This window comes from Phodopus roborovskii, unplaced genomic scaffold (assembly GCF_943737965.1).
Source record: "Phodopus roborovskii unplaced genomic scaffold, PHOROB, whole genome shotgun sequence".
NCBI classification, from domain to species: Eukaryota; Metazoa; Chordata; class Mammalia; order Rodentia; family Cricetidae; genus Phodopus; species Phodopus roborovskii.
The window spans coordinates 15,005,802-15,020,434 of NW_026126480.1; the positions used below are offsets into that span (position 1 = coordinate 15,005,802).

The window sequence follows — 14,633 nt, forward strand, 5'->3', positions numbered from 1 at the left end:
TCACACCCATCACCATGTCTCAGGGATTATAACTAAAGAGACAGTGAAAGGAGAACAAGAGCCAGAGATCAAAGAGGACTGGAGTAAAACAATGTCTTCTGTACAATGATGGGAACATTGCACTCATCATTTCATAGAAATATAATCATCTAAGCAAAAGTTCAAGCCGCGCAACAGTGTTAATATGTATTCTAGTTTCATCTGAACTTAAAATTTTTTCTAACTCTATTTATGTTGACTTATTTCTCTCTCTGTTTATTTGCAACACATGTTTGGGTGCTTGCAGATGCCAGAAGAGGGCCTTGGATGCCCTTGAGCTGGAGTTTACTGATAATAGTGGGCTTCACAACTTGGGAGTTAAACTTGTGTCCTTTGCAAGAGTGGCAAACAGTCCTAAAGGCTGACTCATCTCATCTCACAAGCCCCTTAAGATAATACTTTTATTAATTTAATATTTTGAGAATTCCTTATATGAATTAATATGGATGATTATATCCATCCAATTTCTCCTGTGTTTCCCAATTCTGTCTAAAATTTATGACCTCTTCTTTTTAAATTATTATTATGTACACATATTTGTATAGATAGAGCTATTCTGATATACACAAGAAATCACACAGTTTTTCTTAAGCTTGAAATGGCATGATGACTGGCCAATGAGTAACCATGGCAATGCTTGGCTTTTAGCAAAGGCAGGAGACACTTGGAGCTGAGTATTCAATATCTCCATATGTAATTGAATTTGAGGGCATAAACAGTAAACAGTTACATGATTGAACCTTGAGTGGTTAGGAGTTCATGCAGAGAGTTAAATGCTGCAGATAGTTATGTCCTTAAACATTTCATTTGCAAGGGCAACTAGTCTGCTTTGAATTTGTTTGAAGGTATTAAATCAGCTAAAGAGTTGTTTTGTAACTGAAAATGTCATTTTCCTATGTCAGTCTGTGCTATGAAAAATATCCTGGTATTATGTGTTTTCATTAAAATTGTACAGCTTAAAAAGAAACCATCTTCCTGAGTACCCACATATAGATGTGCCCCAAAAGTCTAAAACACACTCTCAGTGGAATGTTAAAAAAAAAAAAAAAAAAAAAAAAAAAACCAAAACAAAACAAAACAAAAAAAACCTACAGCTGTTTCTTTTTAGGAAACAATGGTGAAAGCATATGAAGAAATTACAGACAGAAACAAATGGCATCCATAGCAGCTAACCCCACAGTCTTTGCCAAGTGAAGTTCTCCATCATGGAGTTATTCATCCATCCTTAAAATATTAGGTATCTGCTGTATATTCTTAGTAGCTCATCCAGATGCAGTCAGTAAGGGTTGGAAAGCTGGCACTTCTGGCAATAAGGCTGCTTCTTCACATGATGGGGAAAGATGCAGACCAATGCTGGTGCAAACCTTGATAGTCAGGCCCAAGCTAACAATCCTAGGTTTGGTGAGGATGGTGCCAAGCATAGGGGACTGCTGATGGCTATAAAACCATCGAAGGCTATAGTCAGTAGCACAGAGGACTCCATGATGGAGAAAATATGGCTGAAAAAATGTTGGGTAAGGCACAGGCATAATGCCACATCCCTAACAACCATCATGTAGATTGTGAACATGGTGGGTAATGTGGAGACAGACAGACCCAGAGACATTACTTCTAGCATGGATAGAAAACAGTAGATGAGCTGGTATAGGGAGGGCTCTGACTTTACAACCCACAGGATCAGGCCATTCCCTGCTGGAGAGACAATGTACATAATGCATAGAGCAATGGAAAGCCAGACATACACAGCCTCAAGGTTCAGAAGACCAATTAGAAAGGAGATGCTGGAATGGTTGGAGTAGGCCATGACAACTGTAATGGAAGGCTGCAAAATCAAGTGTAATCACAGGACCTGAGCCCACAGAGTTTCTGTTGCATCTTCTGTGAGCTGGATCTTCAAAATGTTGCTGTCAAAACTAAGACTTTGACTTTATCTCAGCCTTTCTTTTAGCTCATAATTAAGGAACACTTTAAGAAGATGAATTTGGCATATATTCCAACTATCTCTCCATATACTCTTTCCCTCCATCACTTCCCCCACACACCTAATTCCTCCTGCTCCAATACTCACCAGCTACCATTTGGAGCTGGGAGATTGCTCAATGGTTTAGAACACTTGTTACTCTTGCAGTAGATCAGAGTTTGATTCCCAACACCTACATGATGACTTATAAGCATATTACAGAGGATCCAATGCTCTCTTCTGAACTTTGCAGGCACCAGTAACACATATGGTGTATATGCATACTGGCATATAACATATTTTTTGCAAATAAAATAATTTGAATGGTACATATAAAACTTTTTCCTAAAGTGCTTTAAGTGAAAGATGTATATAATGAATTGTAACAGTGTGAAAAAAATCACAGAATTCTTCGTAGTTATTTTTTGGAAAAGGAGAGGAATGTGAAAAAATTAACAGAAAGAGGGACATTGAATTCTAGACTAGGTTTCATATAATAGCTTGCTGGGAGGTAATTTGAATTTAATTCCCAATATTTGTAGTATAGGCTTGGAACCAATATGGTTAGCTCTTTTCTAAGAATATATGCCAAATTCCAATTTAAGCAATAAATATCTTTGCATTATGCAGTTTTATTATGTATATAAACTTTCTTCTAACAATTAAAGAAATTCATCCCCTCTCCTGACTCCTGCAAGATCCTCCCCACTTCCCTACCCATCCAAATTTATGCTCTTTCACTTTTAAGTTCTATTTACTATTTTTATTGAATGCTAGATGCTCCAGGACTAGGTCTGAACAGACTATTTTTGGATTTTTACGTAAGCCTCCCCATTTTTCTTGGATTTCCTGTTGTTTTCTGTTTCATTTAGACTTGAATCATTTTGGTCAGAGAAAGGGCCCTAATACTCGAATCCTTATCTCTTTGGTCTTTATTCCGTAAACAATGGGGTTCATGGTTGGGGGTATCAGTAGATAGAGATTTGCCAGTAGAATGAGGGTATGCCTGGCTACGTGGTGCCCAAAGCGATGAGTAAAGAAAGAGAAAAAGGCCAGTGTGTAGAATATCAAAATAACACAAATGTGAGCTCCGCAGGTGCCAAAGGCTTTTGTCCTAGCTTCCCTTGATGGTAGTTGTAAAACTGTTTTCAAGATTAGCCAGTAGGACAAGGAAATGAAGAGAAAGTCCAGCCCTGTGGTGAGGAGAGCTGCTGATAGCCCATAAATGCTATTTAAGGTAATGCTGTTGCAGGCCAATTTTGCGATGCCCATGTTCTCACAGTATGTGTGGTGGATAATGTTACTTTTGCAGAAGTCTAGGCGCAGAATAAGGAGAACACCAGGAGTGACAACAGCCACACTCCGAACTACCAGGACTAGCCCAACCTTGAGAATGAGAGAGCCTGTAAGCAGCGTTGTGTAATGCAGGGGTGTGCAGATAGCCACATAGCGGTCAAAAGCCATGGCCAATAAGACAGCAGATTCAGAGAGGAACAGAGCATGGACAAAAAACATTTGTGTGAGACAGGCAGGAAAGGCAGCTGCCAAGGGACCCTGCCAGAAAATGTGCAGCATTTGGGGCACTGTGGCAGTACAGAGGAGAACGTCGTTGAAGGCCAACATGGCTAGGAAGAGATACATGGGTTCATGGAGGCTCCGGTCCCAGATCACCACTGCCATGACCAGAACATTGCCAAATACAGCCAAGAGGTACATGAAGGTGAAGGGGATGGAGATCCAAATCTGTATATCTTCTAATCCTGGCACACCAGTGAGCAAGAAGAAAGTGACTTGCATATGTGTAGTGTTTAGTTCTATAGAAGAGAGATATAGAATAGTTTATTACATAAGAAGCAAATGATATAGAGTAAATATACATAATATATATAATCTATATATGAAATTTTTGAAGATAGTAAAATTCAATTTTTTGTTGTTTTAATGAAGAGAAAGGAGTGAAAACCATAAGTAAGATTGTCGTAAGTGAGCTAGTATCTAGAACGCTTTTCTGACAATTCTCTTTACAGCACAGTTTTCTTTGAAAAATATGTGGATCAGAAATAGCAGAACTCCTCATTTTATGTGATTGTTGATGTCTGTTACCACCAAATAATTTATCATATGATTTTTGAATTTCTATTCTAAATATCTATACCTGCCAAATAATAACCACAAAAAGCATGGTTTTCTTCCTTTTTCACCTATTTAAAGGCTGGAGAGAACATTCCATTCATTAAATCATCACCTGGTATACCATAAGCAGCAATAGCTTGTAAATTCTTTAAGATTATAGTTCATTATTAAAAAAATAAATTATATTAACCCCTTTCTGTGCATGAGTGTGTTTTTGTGTGTCTGTGTTTGTGTGTGTGTGTGTGAGAGAGAGAGAGAGAGAGAGAGTTTAAGTATATGTTTGTAGATGGGAGGGTATGCATGGTCTAGAGTACATGCAAAGGTCAGAAGACAACTTATAGTCTCCCATGTAGGCCAACGGGACTGAAGTCACATTCTCAGTTTTAGCATTAAATGATTTTATTTGGTAACCATCATATGTGGCCCAACAGGGAAATTTGTAATTCCTATTTGAAGATTGTGAAATTTTCATTATTGTCCTACTTTTTAGTAGCAAAAAAAGTAATTAGATTCACTTTTCTGTTGTTCAAATTCTTGAAGACAATAACTCAACAAACATGAAATTTAAAATCAGTACAAAAGTTAAATTGTTCAGACTTAAATTAACATCACCACTCAAGCATCAGGACATAGAATCAAGAAGAAATCCAGACCATCATTGATTTTTATTTGGAGAAAAGAACACCCCAATCAAATGTCAAGTCTCATCACTATTCAATACCTAACACTGGAGGGGTTTTCAAAGGACCAGAGAAATTTTTATTTTTAGATATGTCAAGACAACCTGGTAAAAATTTACCAATATTTTATAGTGATGTATCTTGTGTTTATATCTTGGTAATTACAATTACATCATGTTTTCCCTTACCTTCCCTCCCTCCAAACCCTCGAGTTTACACCCTTTGCTCTTTGTTAGAATCAGGGCCTTATTCTTTTATCTATTTAGAGCACCCATTAGTATTTTAAAATTAAGATGTGATTTATATAAAATGACATACAGAAATATGCATTTTCTGATCTTATAAAGTATTCAAGTAGGTGATAAATTTTGTAGTACAAATTATCAGATTCAGCAAAGTTATAGAATATACTTATCAACAGGTTTTACTACAAGTATCAGGAAGCCTAAGTTGAGGATAATGGGTAGTTTTTTTTTTTTTTTTTGAGCATGTCTACTGAAAATTTATTCATTCCATAAGAATGTATTTATATTACAGGGAGAAGGAAGCATTTGTTCCAAAAGTTGGCTCAGAAAAGGGGGGAAGGATCATGCAAGGAAAATCATCTCTTAGAGGTCATATTGAAGGTGGACATATATGGTTACATTTTAAGTAGACAGCAATTTGGTGTTCATAATGTTGTTTCAGTGATATCAAGACAGACACAGACTACTTCCATTTCCAAAAGTATGTCTGAATGTAACTGGTACAAGCCTGCTGGTTTCAGCATGCTTGCGTATTATTATTATTATTATTATTATTATTATTATTATTATTATTATTATTATTATTATTATTTCATCAGTATTCATAGTGGCCAGTGGGTCTCTGCCTTGGTGATTTGCCCTTCTGGAACCCAAGGATCTGCTGTGAAGTAAGGAGTCACCACAACCATAGTAGATGACTCATATTGCTCTCACTCAGGAAGGGATGGAAGGGTTTCCATTCTATCATCAGCCCTCCTTATACTGGAGGAGGCCACTAATCCCCTCCTATGAATAGTGAGAAAACAGGACTCTGCCAATATTTAACTGGTGTAATTACTTAATTATAATCTCATGAAATAGCAACTGAGGAAATACAGGAGTGTTAAGTGCTTGTTTTACTCAAGATTTACAAGATAGCACATTCCTGAGCAGTCAGGGTGGATAACAGCCCAGTTCTTAGTAAATGTAAAACTGTAGATTTTCTCAACCGTGAATCAGTCAATGCATGAAACATGAAGTCCACAGCACATTTGATAAAATGACATTTTCTTGTCTACAGATATTTTAATAAATCCCAAATTCTTTCAGTAGAATGAACAAACAGGTAAACACATTCATATTCCCCTTTGTTGCGTTATTTATATCTTGCACACATACTTTCCTAGAACTTTCCATAGGTAATTTCTGCCATGGTGTCAAGCTCCAAATGCACTGTTTCTCAAGACACACACACTGATTAATTCCTAAATGAAGCTGAACACCAGATCCACCCAAGGCTACATTAGAGTTTGAGTAATTAAGGAGACTCATCTTTATCCCCCAGGATTGACTTTACATGCAATGGATAGTTTTTGTCTGAAAAGAAATCTACCAAAATTTCCACATGCATGCACTCTATTTTCCATGCTGTAACCTCATATAAAGTCTCCAGAAAATCCATGTTGAAAGATAGCAATCGCTCTGCACATTATCTGGAGTCTTCCTTTCTAGATAATACCAGTCTTAGCTGTACTTAGAGAAGTACGGCATTCCATCACACCAACACATTCTGCATTTACCCTCATTTCCTGTACGCATTTCTTTTTCCTCCTTAGCTCTCTTGGTCTCTTACACTCTATCCACTTATTTTTTTCTCTCTTCCATAGTTTCAATAAGGAAGACAATCTATCTTCTTTTTTCCATTTTCAGGGCACACACGCACACACACACTATATATATATATATATATATATATATATATATATATATATTAAATAAAATTAGGATAGCTATTGCTTAAAATGTGATTAGGATCACAGTTGCATCAAACATTTGAAATTGTAAATTTTTATTCTCTAGAATTGTTACATCACAACCATAGAGAAAATTTAAAATTTTATATTTAATATGAGACATTTAAATAGGAGACATCAGATATCAATCTAGAAATTGGCAATATAACGTAAAGAGTAAATGATAATAATTGCATACAATTATGAATGCTCATGGTCTATTAATCATTTCTGAAACTTAAAAAAATTCATTCAATGAAATGTAAGTGAAAAGAGTATTTTACTAACATTTCTTACCCTAGTTTCATGTGGGCAGAATCCTGGACATCCAATAATATACTAAGCTATTTTACTAAAACAGAATGTTAGTTTAAGAATTTTTATTTTTAGCCTTTGAAAGATTCCAATTTACCTTGGGGATTCATTGCTTTTCTGAGTCGATAAGAATGATAAATGGAAGGTTTTATACCTTTTCTTAACATGTCTTATTGTGGTATCCATAAGGCTTGTGTGAAATAGCCATGCCCTGCTGGCATAAGCACAGGGGAGAGGTATGCATATGCATGTCTTTATTTCACACAGATGTTTTTAACATTAACCAAGGGAATTGCTTCTCCCTGGGTTGAGAAATCTTTTGAGAATTATTTTCATTGAATAACTATTTCCACAGCTGAGACCACATTTGAAACTTGACTACCTGACTTGATCATGCCTTTCACACCTCCAAATAGATATTTTTCTTATCTTGAATTGTGTTTGGATAATTTTTAACCCACAATATATCTTTTTGCAATATAAATGTACGCTGTTATTAAGTTCAATGTTCAATCCTATTGTACTTTTGTAGATGCACACAACTTTCCTTTACATGTCTCCTATTTAATAAGAACATCTCCTGGAATAATACCAAAGTCCTGAGGGTATTTATATTTATTTCAATAAAATACAAAAATGCCTGCTAGTGTGATTATTTATTTAGTTTTTTGAGACTAAATTTTCAAAATATTAACATTATTTTTATGGTCACATAAGTACCAATCAAGCCTACTGGAAGTACTTTGTGTTGTTTCAATGAATATAAATACATGTGGAAACATAATAAAACCAAGACAGTTAGATATCCATTCTTACAACAATGTGTATTTTGTGATGAAAAACATTGAAAATCTCTTTCAACTATTTTGAAATATATAATACTCTGTTTTCACTGTATTAATTTAACTTTGCAATTGTACATTTGAATGTGTTTCTCCTCATACCTAACTAGATTCAATACAGTGATTGGCAAACTTCTTATTACCTTCTCTTTCTACTATTTCTATCTACTGGTAATCATTGTTCTAACCTCTATAAGATCAACTTTTCTGGTGCCAGAAATGAATGAGTGAGAGCTTAGCATTTATCCTTAGCATTCTATGCCTGGATAATTTCATATAGTTTCTGCCAGGGTCATCATCTTTCTTTATTTTAGTGATGAGATTTCATTCTTCTAGAAGAAAATTCACATACAATAAGATAGAGCAAAGGCCAAAACGATCCTCAGAAAAAGCATCTGGGGAGAAATGCTAATGAAATTGAAATTAAGGCTTAGAGGATGATGAATATCTCACTTTATTTTACAAATCTGTGAAATGTACAAGGTTAGTTAGTATGGTTGAAGAGGTCGACATTACACTATTTTATGTTACATTCTGTTCTAATACTATTATCTCTGATCCTGGGTATCCCAAAGGACATCTCCCTATGAGTCTAAGGGGCCTCCTTAGCATTGGACTAGCGCAAAGGAATTACAATTATTTACTTTACAGAGCTTTCTACATGATGCAACACCATCCTCACAGAATCATACATTATAAGACAGTATCCTATATACAGAAGATGAAGGCAAGTGAGATATGAATGCTGGACACAAATTAAAACATTGTATGCTTTATATTTGAATGGTAACTAATAGGTATTTGAAGATCTTGCTTTGGTAGTTTTGAAGTAATTTTTCCCAAATATCTTATTATTCATGAAATAATTGTTATTTTCTCTTATGGGTGATTTCCTGTTATGTTACTTGTGATTCAACTTGGAAAAAAATTGTTCCAAGAAGGCAGTTGAAGTAAAGGAAGTTTAGACACTAACCATGAGTAAGTGTCCATGTAAGCATGGTCAAAGTCTTTAAGTAAAAGTTGAAAAAAATCTGTGAAATACTTGTGAAAATATACATCATGCTAAGAGCTTCTGGTGTGTCCAGTTATTGGCTTTCTGTAAGTTCTTTCTTGGGCTCAAAGTGTAATGAATGAAACCAACATAGGAGGGTAAGAGAGGAAAACTAATAGGTCAAGAATTAGCTACTACTGATGAAACATCAGAGTCAAATTAATCCAGTTGACAACGATCCCTTTAACACATCATATTTATGAATGGGTTATTAGTGTTACCACCAAATAAACTGAAAACATATATGTACTCCTAGGAACCTAGGAAACAATGGCTTAGAGGAAATCATTTCACTTATTTCCTCTGGAGACAGAGTATACCCATTGTCATCATGGACTTAAACTTTTAAGAAACAATGATAAGCTTGTAATTATTGTACATATTTACCAAGATCTATTGTATTATTTCTATCAGTAAAGTTTCTTTGCTAAATGTTATGAGAAAAAAATCAATGTGTGATAATTTGCTCTTATGTTCATAACTGTGCTTAAAAGAATGCCATGTTATGTCCAAATTATAGGTCTTATGTTTGACTATCTAGCACCAGATGCCATTTTTAAGTTTATCTTAAAATTTTAGAATGCTCCTTTTATCTGGACATAGTAAAAATCAAAATTGAGCCATCTATATTAAGCTTCCAAGTCTCCCAAACGAAGCTCAAGCCCATTGATAGCTCACATTTCCAATATTATGTTGGTAGAAATACCCAAATTTTCAGAAGGAAAGTTTTAATTGCTGTGATATAGATATGCCACGTGTACTATTCATTACACAGGAAAGACAGGCAGTGTTGTTCAGTTGATAGCTAATTACCAATAATCCTATTGATAACTCCTTCTCTTCCTATCAAAGAGTACAGTTTTAACATGACCATTCAGCTTCTGCTTCTCCTCTTTGTGTTTTTTTTCTTTTTTTAGGATTTCTGAGTCTAATAATCAGACACCTCTGCACATAGAACTTTTCCTATTTTACCAAATAGTCACCCAATGCTAAAATAGAGAATGAAGTTAAGAAGATCTTGAAAGTAGTATGTTTTCTCCTTGAAGATATGTAATTTATATAAATTTGAATTTAACGAATATTAAATCATCCCTTTCATTTTCTATGAATGTTTTAGTGTTATTATACCTTATTTGAGTGCTCAAATATTTAATTATGATATCAAAGACAAACAGAATCCTTTTTTAAGATGACATATCACAATTGTTAGTATTCAGGCATCTGTGTGGGTCTGTTCTCAGGTTTATGACAGGATATGCCATCAGCTGCAGTAACTAAGAGCACCACCTGTGCATATTCACTGTATTCCCTTTTAAAAGGGGTCCTGCCCACCTCCTATCCTTCTCTCTCTTTCTCCCCCTCTCCCTGTCTGTCTGTACCATCTCTCTCCCTCTGTCTTTCTCTCTCTTTCTTCTTTCTCTCCCTCTTTCATTTCTTTCTCTTCTGCTGCTCCTGTCTCCAGAGGGTAGTCTCCACACTTCCTTTCCCATTCCTTGATACCTGTCCTTAATAATTATAATAAAAACAGCACAAACTTCTGCTTTTACTCTGTCACGTGGATGGAATCTTTCCCTCTTGTGCTGCTTTTCTTCAATTACAACAAAAATATCTTCTAATTCATGGAACATTTGCATATTTCATGTTTAAGTCTTCACATTTTATTTGAATTTATCAAAAAATCATTTCCTTAAATACAATATATATTTATCTTATTAACTTCACTTTCTGTAAAACAGGGAAACACAATACAATTTAAATATTCAATCAAATAAATCAGCAATTAACATACATAATGAATTTCATCATTTCTTTTGCAGATAAAGTTGCTATTGATGGGATGGGATAGTTTACCTGAGCCTTTCTAAGTTTTGCTGATGTAAGTTTGCAATTCTACATTCCACACAAAAGAACCTTCCAAGATTGCTCTGCAATCCTATTTCTGCATTTTGGAGATTATCCTTGTTGTTATTTACTAAACTTGAAATATCCCCAGTTTTAACATGGGGAACAATACAACACATAACTATATTTCATTTTTCTATCTAGTTGGCATTCCTGGCTTGGAACATTTTCACTGCTTCATCAGCATTCCTGGGAATTTTCTCACATCTTCTTTGAGGGCCTCTATCTTTTTTATGACAATAATTTTTTAAGTCGTTCTCTTCTGCTTCATCTGCTTTGTTGTGTTTTGGTCTGTTGGTGTAGATTCCCTAGATGCTGGTCTTTCTGTTGTTAGGTGTTTTCTTGTATTGCTGTCTTCCCATAGCTTCTTCCAGAGGTGTTGGTGGGATGTCTCCCTCTCTCTATGGTACTTCCATGGTGGGCTTAGGTGGGTCAAAGGTTCGATGTCTGTAGGTGTGGGTGGTCCAAGCTCTCTAATAGGTCTCTCCACAGGAAGGGGCCGGGTGATGGGGGTCAAAGATCAGGCTCCAGCAGAAGACTGGCTGTGGAAGTCAAAGATCTTGAATGCTGGGACTCAGGATGTTCCTTAAGCTGATAGGCAGATCTAGCCTGGGCCTGGCACTCTCCAGCTGAGGCCTCTTTGGCAGAGGCCCTGAGATGGGTTTCAAGGATTCAGCCTACAGGAACTCAGAGAGGCCCTGCTGAGATAGGCATATCTCTGGGAGGAGCCTGGAACTCCAGTAGGGGACCAAAGTGGGGGTGAGAGACCTGGCAGGTTGTAATTAGGGATGGTCCTGCATGGACAGGCAGGTCTAATGTGCTCAGTGCAGTTCCAGGAAGCTCCCTGAAGGTGGCTGGATTGTTGGCTCCACCCCTTGTCCCAGTGCTCAACCAGAGTGGTGGGACAGTGGGCAGGGTAGGACACAGGGTAGGGGGAGGACAGGCACTAGGTGTGGGTGGGTGGGTGTGTATCAGAGCTCCATGAACACTCTCGATGCGGACAGGACACAAGGACAGAGAGATCGGGGCCAACCCAGGGTGTTCCCAGGGGAGGGTATAGGGGATAATCCACCCGAATTGGTCCCAGACTCACCTCTAGCCAAGGTCTGGCAATGGGGACAAAGACTGGGCTGATATTCAGGATGTATCTGCACCAATAGGCAGATCTAGCTGGGCCCTGGCACTCTCCAACTGAGGCCACTTTAGCAGAGGCCCTGCGATGGGGGTCAAGGTTCCAGCCTGCAGGAACTCAGAGTAGTCTCGAGGAGATAGGAGATAGGCCCATCTCTGGGAGGGGCCTGGAACTCCAGAAGGGGACCAACGGTGGGGGTCAGAGACCAGGCAGGTGGAAATTACAGGTGGTCCAACATAGATAAGCAGGTCTAGTGTGCTCAGAGCAGCTTCAGAATTTCCCTGAAGGTGGCTGGATTCTGGAATTGGATTCTTAAGCTTGGTGAAGACAGGATTGCCATTTCAGTCTGAGGTAGAGGTAAGAGCTAGTGTCTTGGCTGTTTTGCTTCTCTGATCTTCAACTAGAAGCTTGAACGCTGCTATCAGTCTCTGGGTCTTTTATTATAATGGTATACTCCTCTAAGACCCATTACTTTAAAAGCCCTGGCAATTGTCTGAGTTTCAGGTATCAGACAGGTCTTCTTCTTGCCAAATCTAATTAAAAAGCTATTGATTGCAACCTTGAAAAGGCTGCCACTATGGCATTTTAGGGTAATAGTACCATGGTGGTCATTATTGAAATTCATGTGTTTATTTAATATCTTTATTTTTCATGCCTTATTGCTCTGGCTATGAATTCAGGCACTATATTAAATAAGCAATGAGAGTAGAAATTATTGTCAAGTTTATTATTTTGGGGGGAATGCTTTTTGTTTTTCTACATTTACTACAAATATTCGCTAGTTCAATCTTTTATACTAAATATATTTCATTAATTCTTCATTTATCAAAAAAATTTTGATCATAATTTTCTTGATATCTTCCCTTTAACTTCTACATTAATTAAGTTTAGTCAGTGTGGGGAAAACACAGGAGAAGTTGGATGGATATAATGATGTATATTACTCATATATGAAATTCCCAAAAATTAAATTGTCCAAGCAATATCTATACAAGAACAAGCCAGGCAATATTTTCTAATGTTTAATATGCTGATATTCTAGTTTCATCAGAACTTAAGATTTTTTCAAATTTCATTTATGTCTACTTGTGTCTCTTTTTGTTTATTTGCAACAAATGGTTGAGTGCTGGCATATATCAGAAGAGGGTCTTGCAAATCCTGGAGCTAGAGTTAATAGTGGGCTTCACAACTTATAAGAAAACTTTTGTCCTTTGCAAGAGTGGCAAATAATCTTAAATGCTGACTCATCTCACAAGTGCCTTAACAGAATTTTTTATTAATTTAATTTTTAAGAATTTCTTATAAAAGTAAAATACATCATTATATCCATCCAACTCTTCCTGTGTTTTCCCAATTCTACTATAATTTATGACCTCTTCTTCTTTAATTATTATTATCACACATATTTGTGTATGACATTTTTAATGAAGACATACTGAATTGTGTCAAAACATTGTTTTTCTATCTTTTGACATCTGAAGAAAAATGAAAAATGTTTATGTTAAGGGAATTAAAATTCTAACACACAAATTGCCATCTTTTCTTATATATGTAGAATCTAGATCCATTACAAATGGCTTTCATGGTGCTGGAATGTTCTTGGCATGCTAATGGGGAACAAAAGTAATCAACAATGTCACCAAGCAGAGAACCCTGTTTGCTGTAGTAACAACTGCCACAGCAAGATAATCACACCAGTACAACTAACTCTATGGGAGCAACCAACAAATTTCTGACTAGATTTAATGCCCACTCTCTCATGGCAGAACTCATACCAGGTACCTTTAACTAGAGCCAAAATTGGTGCTTAACTGGGTCAGGGTAGTTGCATTCCTAGGGGACAATCTAATACTATATTACTGCTTAATAAACAGAGTATTAATTTATCCACCACAAAATCCTTGTCTTTTTAATCATTGGTTAGTGTGTCTCTCACCCTTCATCAGAGAAGCTTCTTTTTAGAGCAGACAGATGGCAATTTATATAGAGACCTACAACTGATCAATGTACAGAGAAAAAAGACTGTAGAGACAACAATAGTATCAGGCTCATAGATCATCGGTCAAGCTCATAGATCATCATGGAAGATGGTGTGGAAAAATTAAAACACTCAGAGACAGCAATCTTCAGTGGAGAACTATCTGCTGGTATGACAAGGCCACTGCACACATGATCTCATAGCAGTTGTGACTGTAAGCACAAGACATGCACAGAATCAAGACAGCCAAAATACCAGAATGGATCTGGGAAGAGATTTTGACATCTTAAAATAGTCTCAGGAGCTATTGCCAATGATGGTTGCTGAAGCACAGAGAACCATTTTCCTGCCCTCAGGGACTCAGCCCAAGAGAAGCTACACATGCTCCAATGTGATAGCCCCACACCATGCATACATGTAACTCCAAGTTAACTCATTAGGATTAATGATGAACACATAAAGTTGGTGGCTACGATTAGAGGGGAACAAATTGTGGGCAGAACTGATCAAGATAAACTATGTTTGTATGAAAATCTCAAACAAAAATGAAATAAATGTCTAAAAATATTGTTCAGGAAGTTGAA

At 36.5% G+C, this 14,633-nt stretch overlaps 1 protein-coding gene and 1 pseudogene across 1 annotated transcript; both read right to left on the minus strand.

Moving 5' to 3' along the window:
• Positions 1–1,264: 1,264 nt before the first annotated feature.
• On the minus strand, positions 1,265–1,843 carry LOC127228954 (olfactory receptor 51A4-like; annotated as a pseudogene).
• Positions 1,844–2,887: 1,044 nt separating this feature from the next.
• Positions 2,888–3,829, minus strand: LOC127228955 (olfactory receptor 52D1; the record flags this gene model as incomplete). Its single annotated transcript, XM_051194047.1, has 1 exon — positions 2,888–3,829. A coding segment is annotated over one exon (942 nt), but the record flags the coding sequence as incomplete, so codon positions are not given.
• Between the last annotated feature and the right edge of the window lie 10,804 nt (positions 3,830–14,633).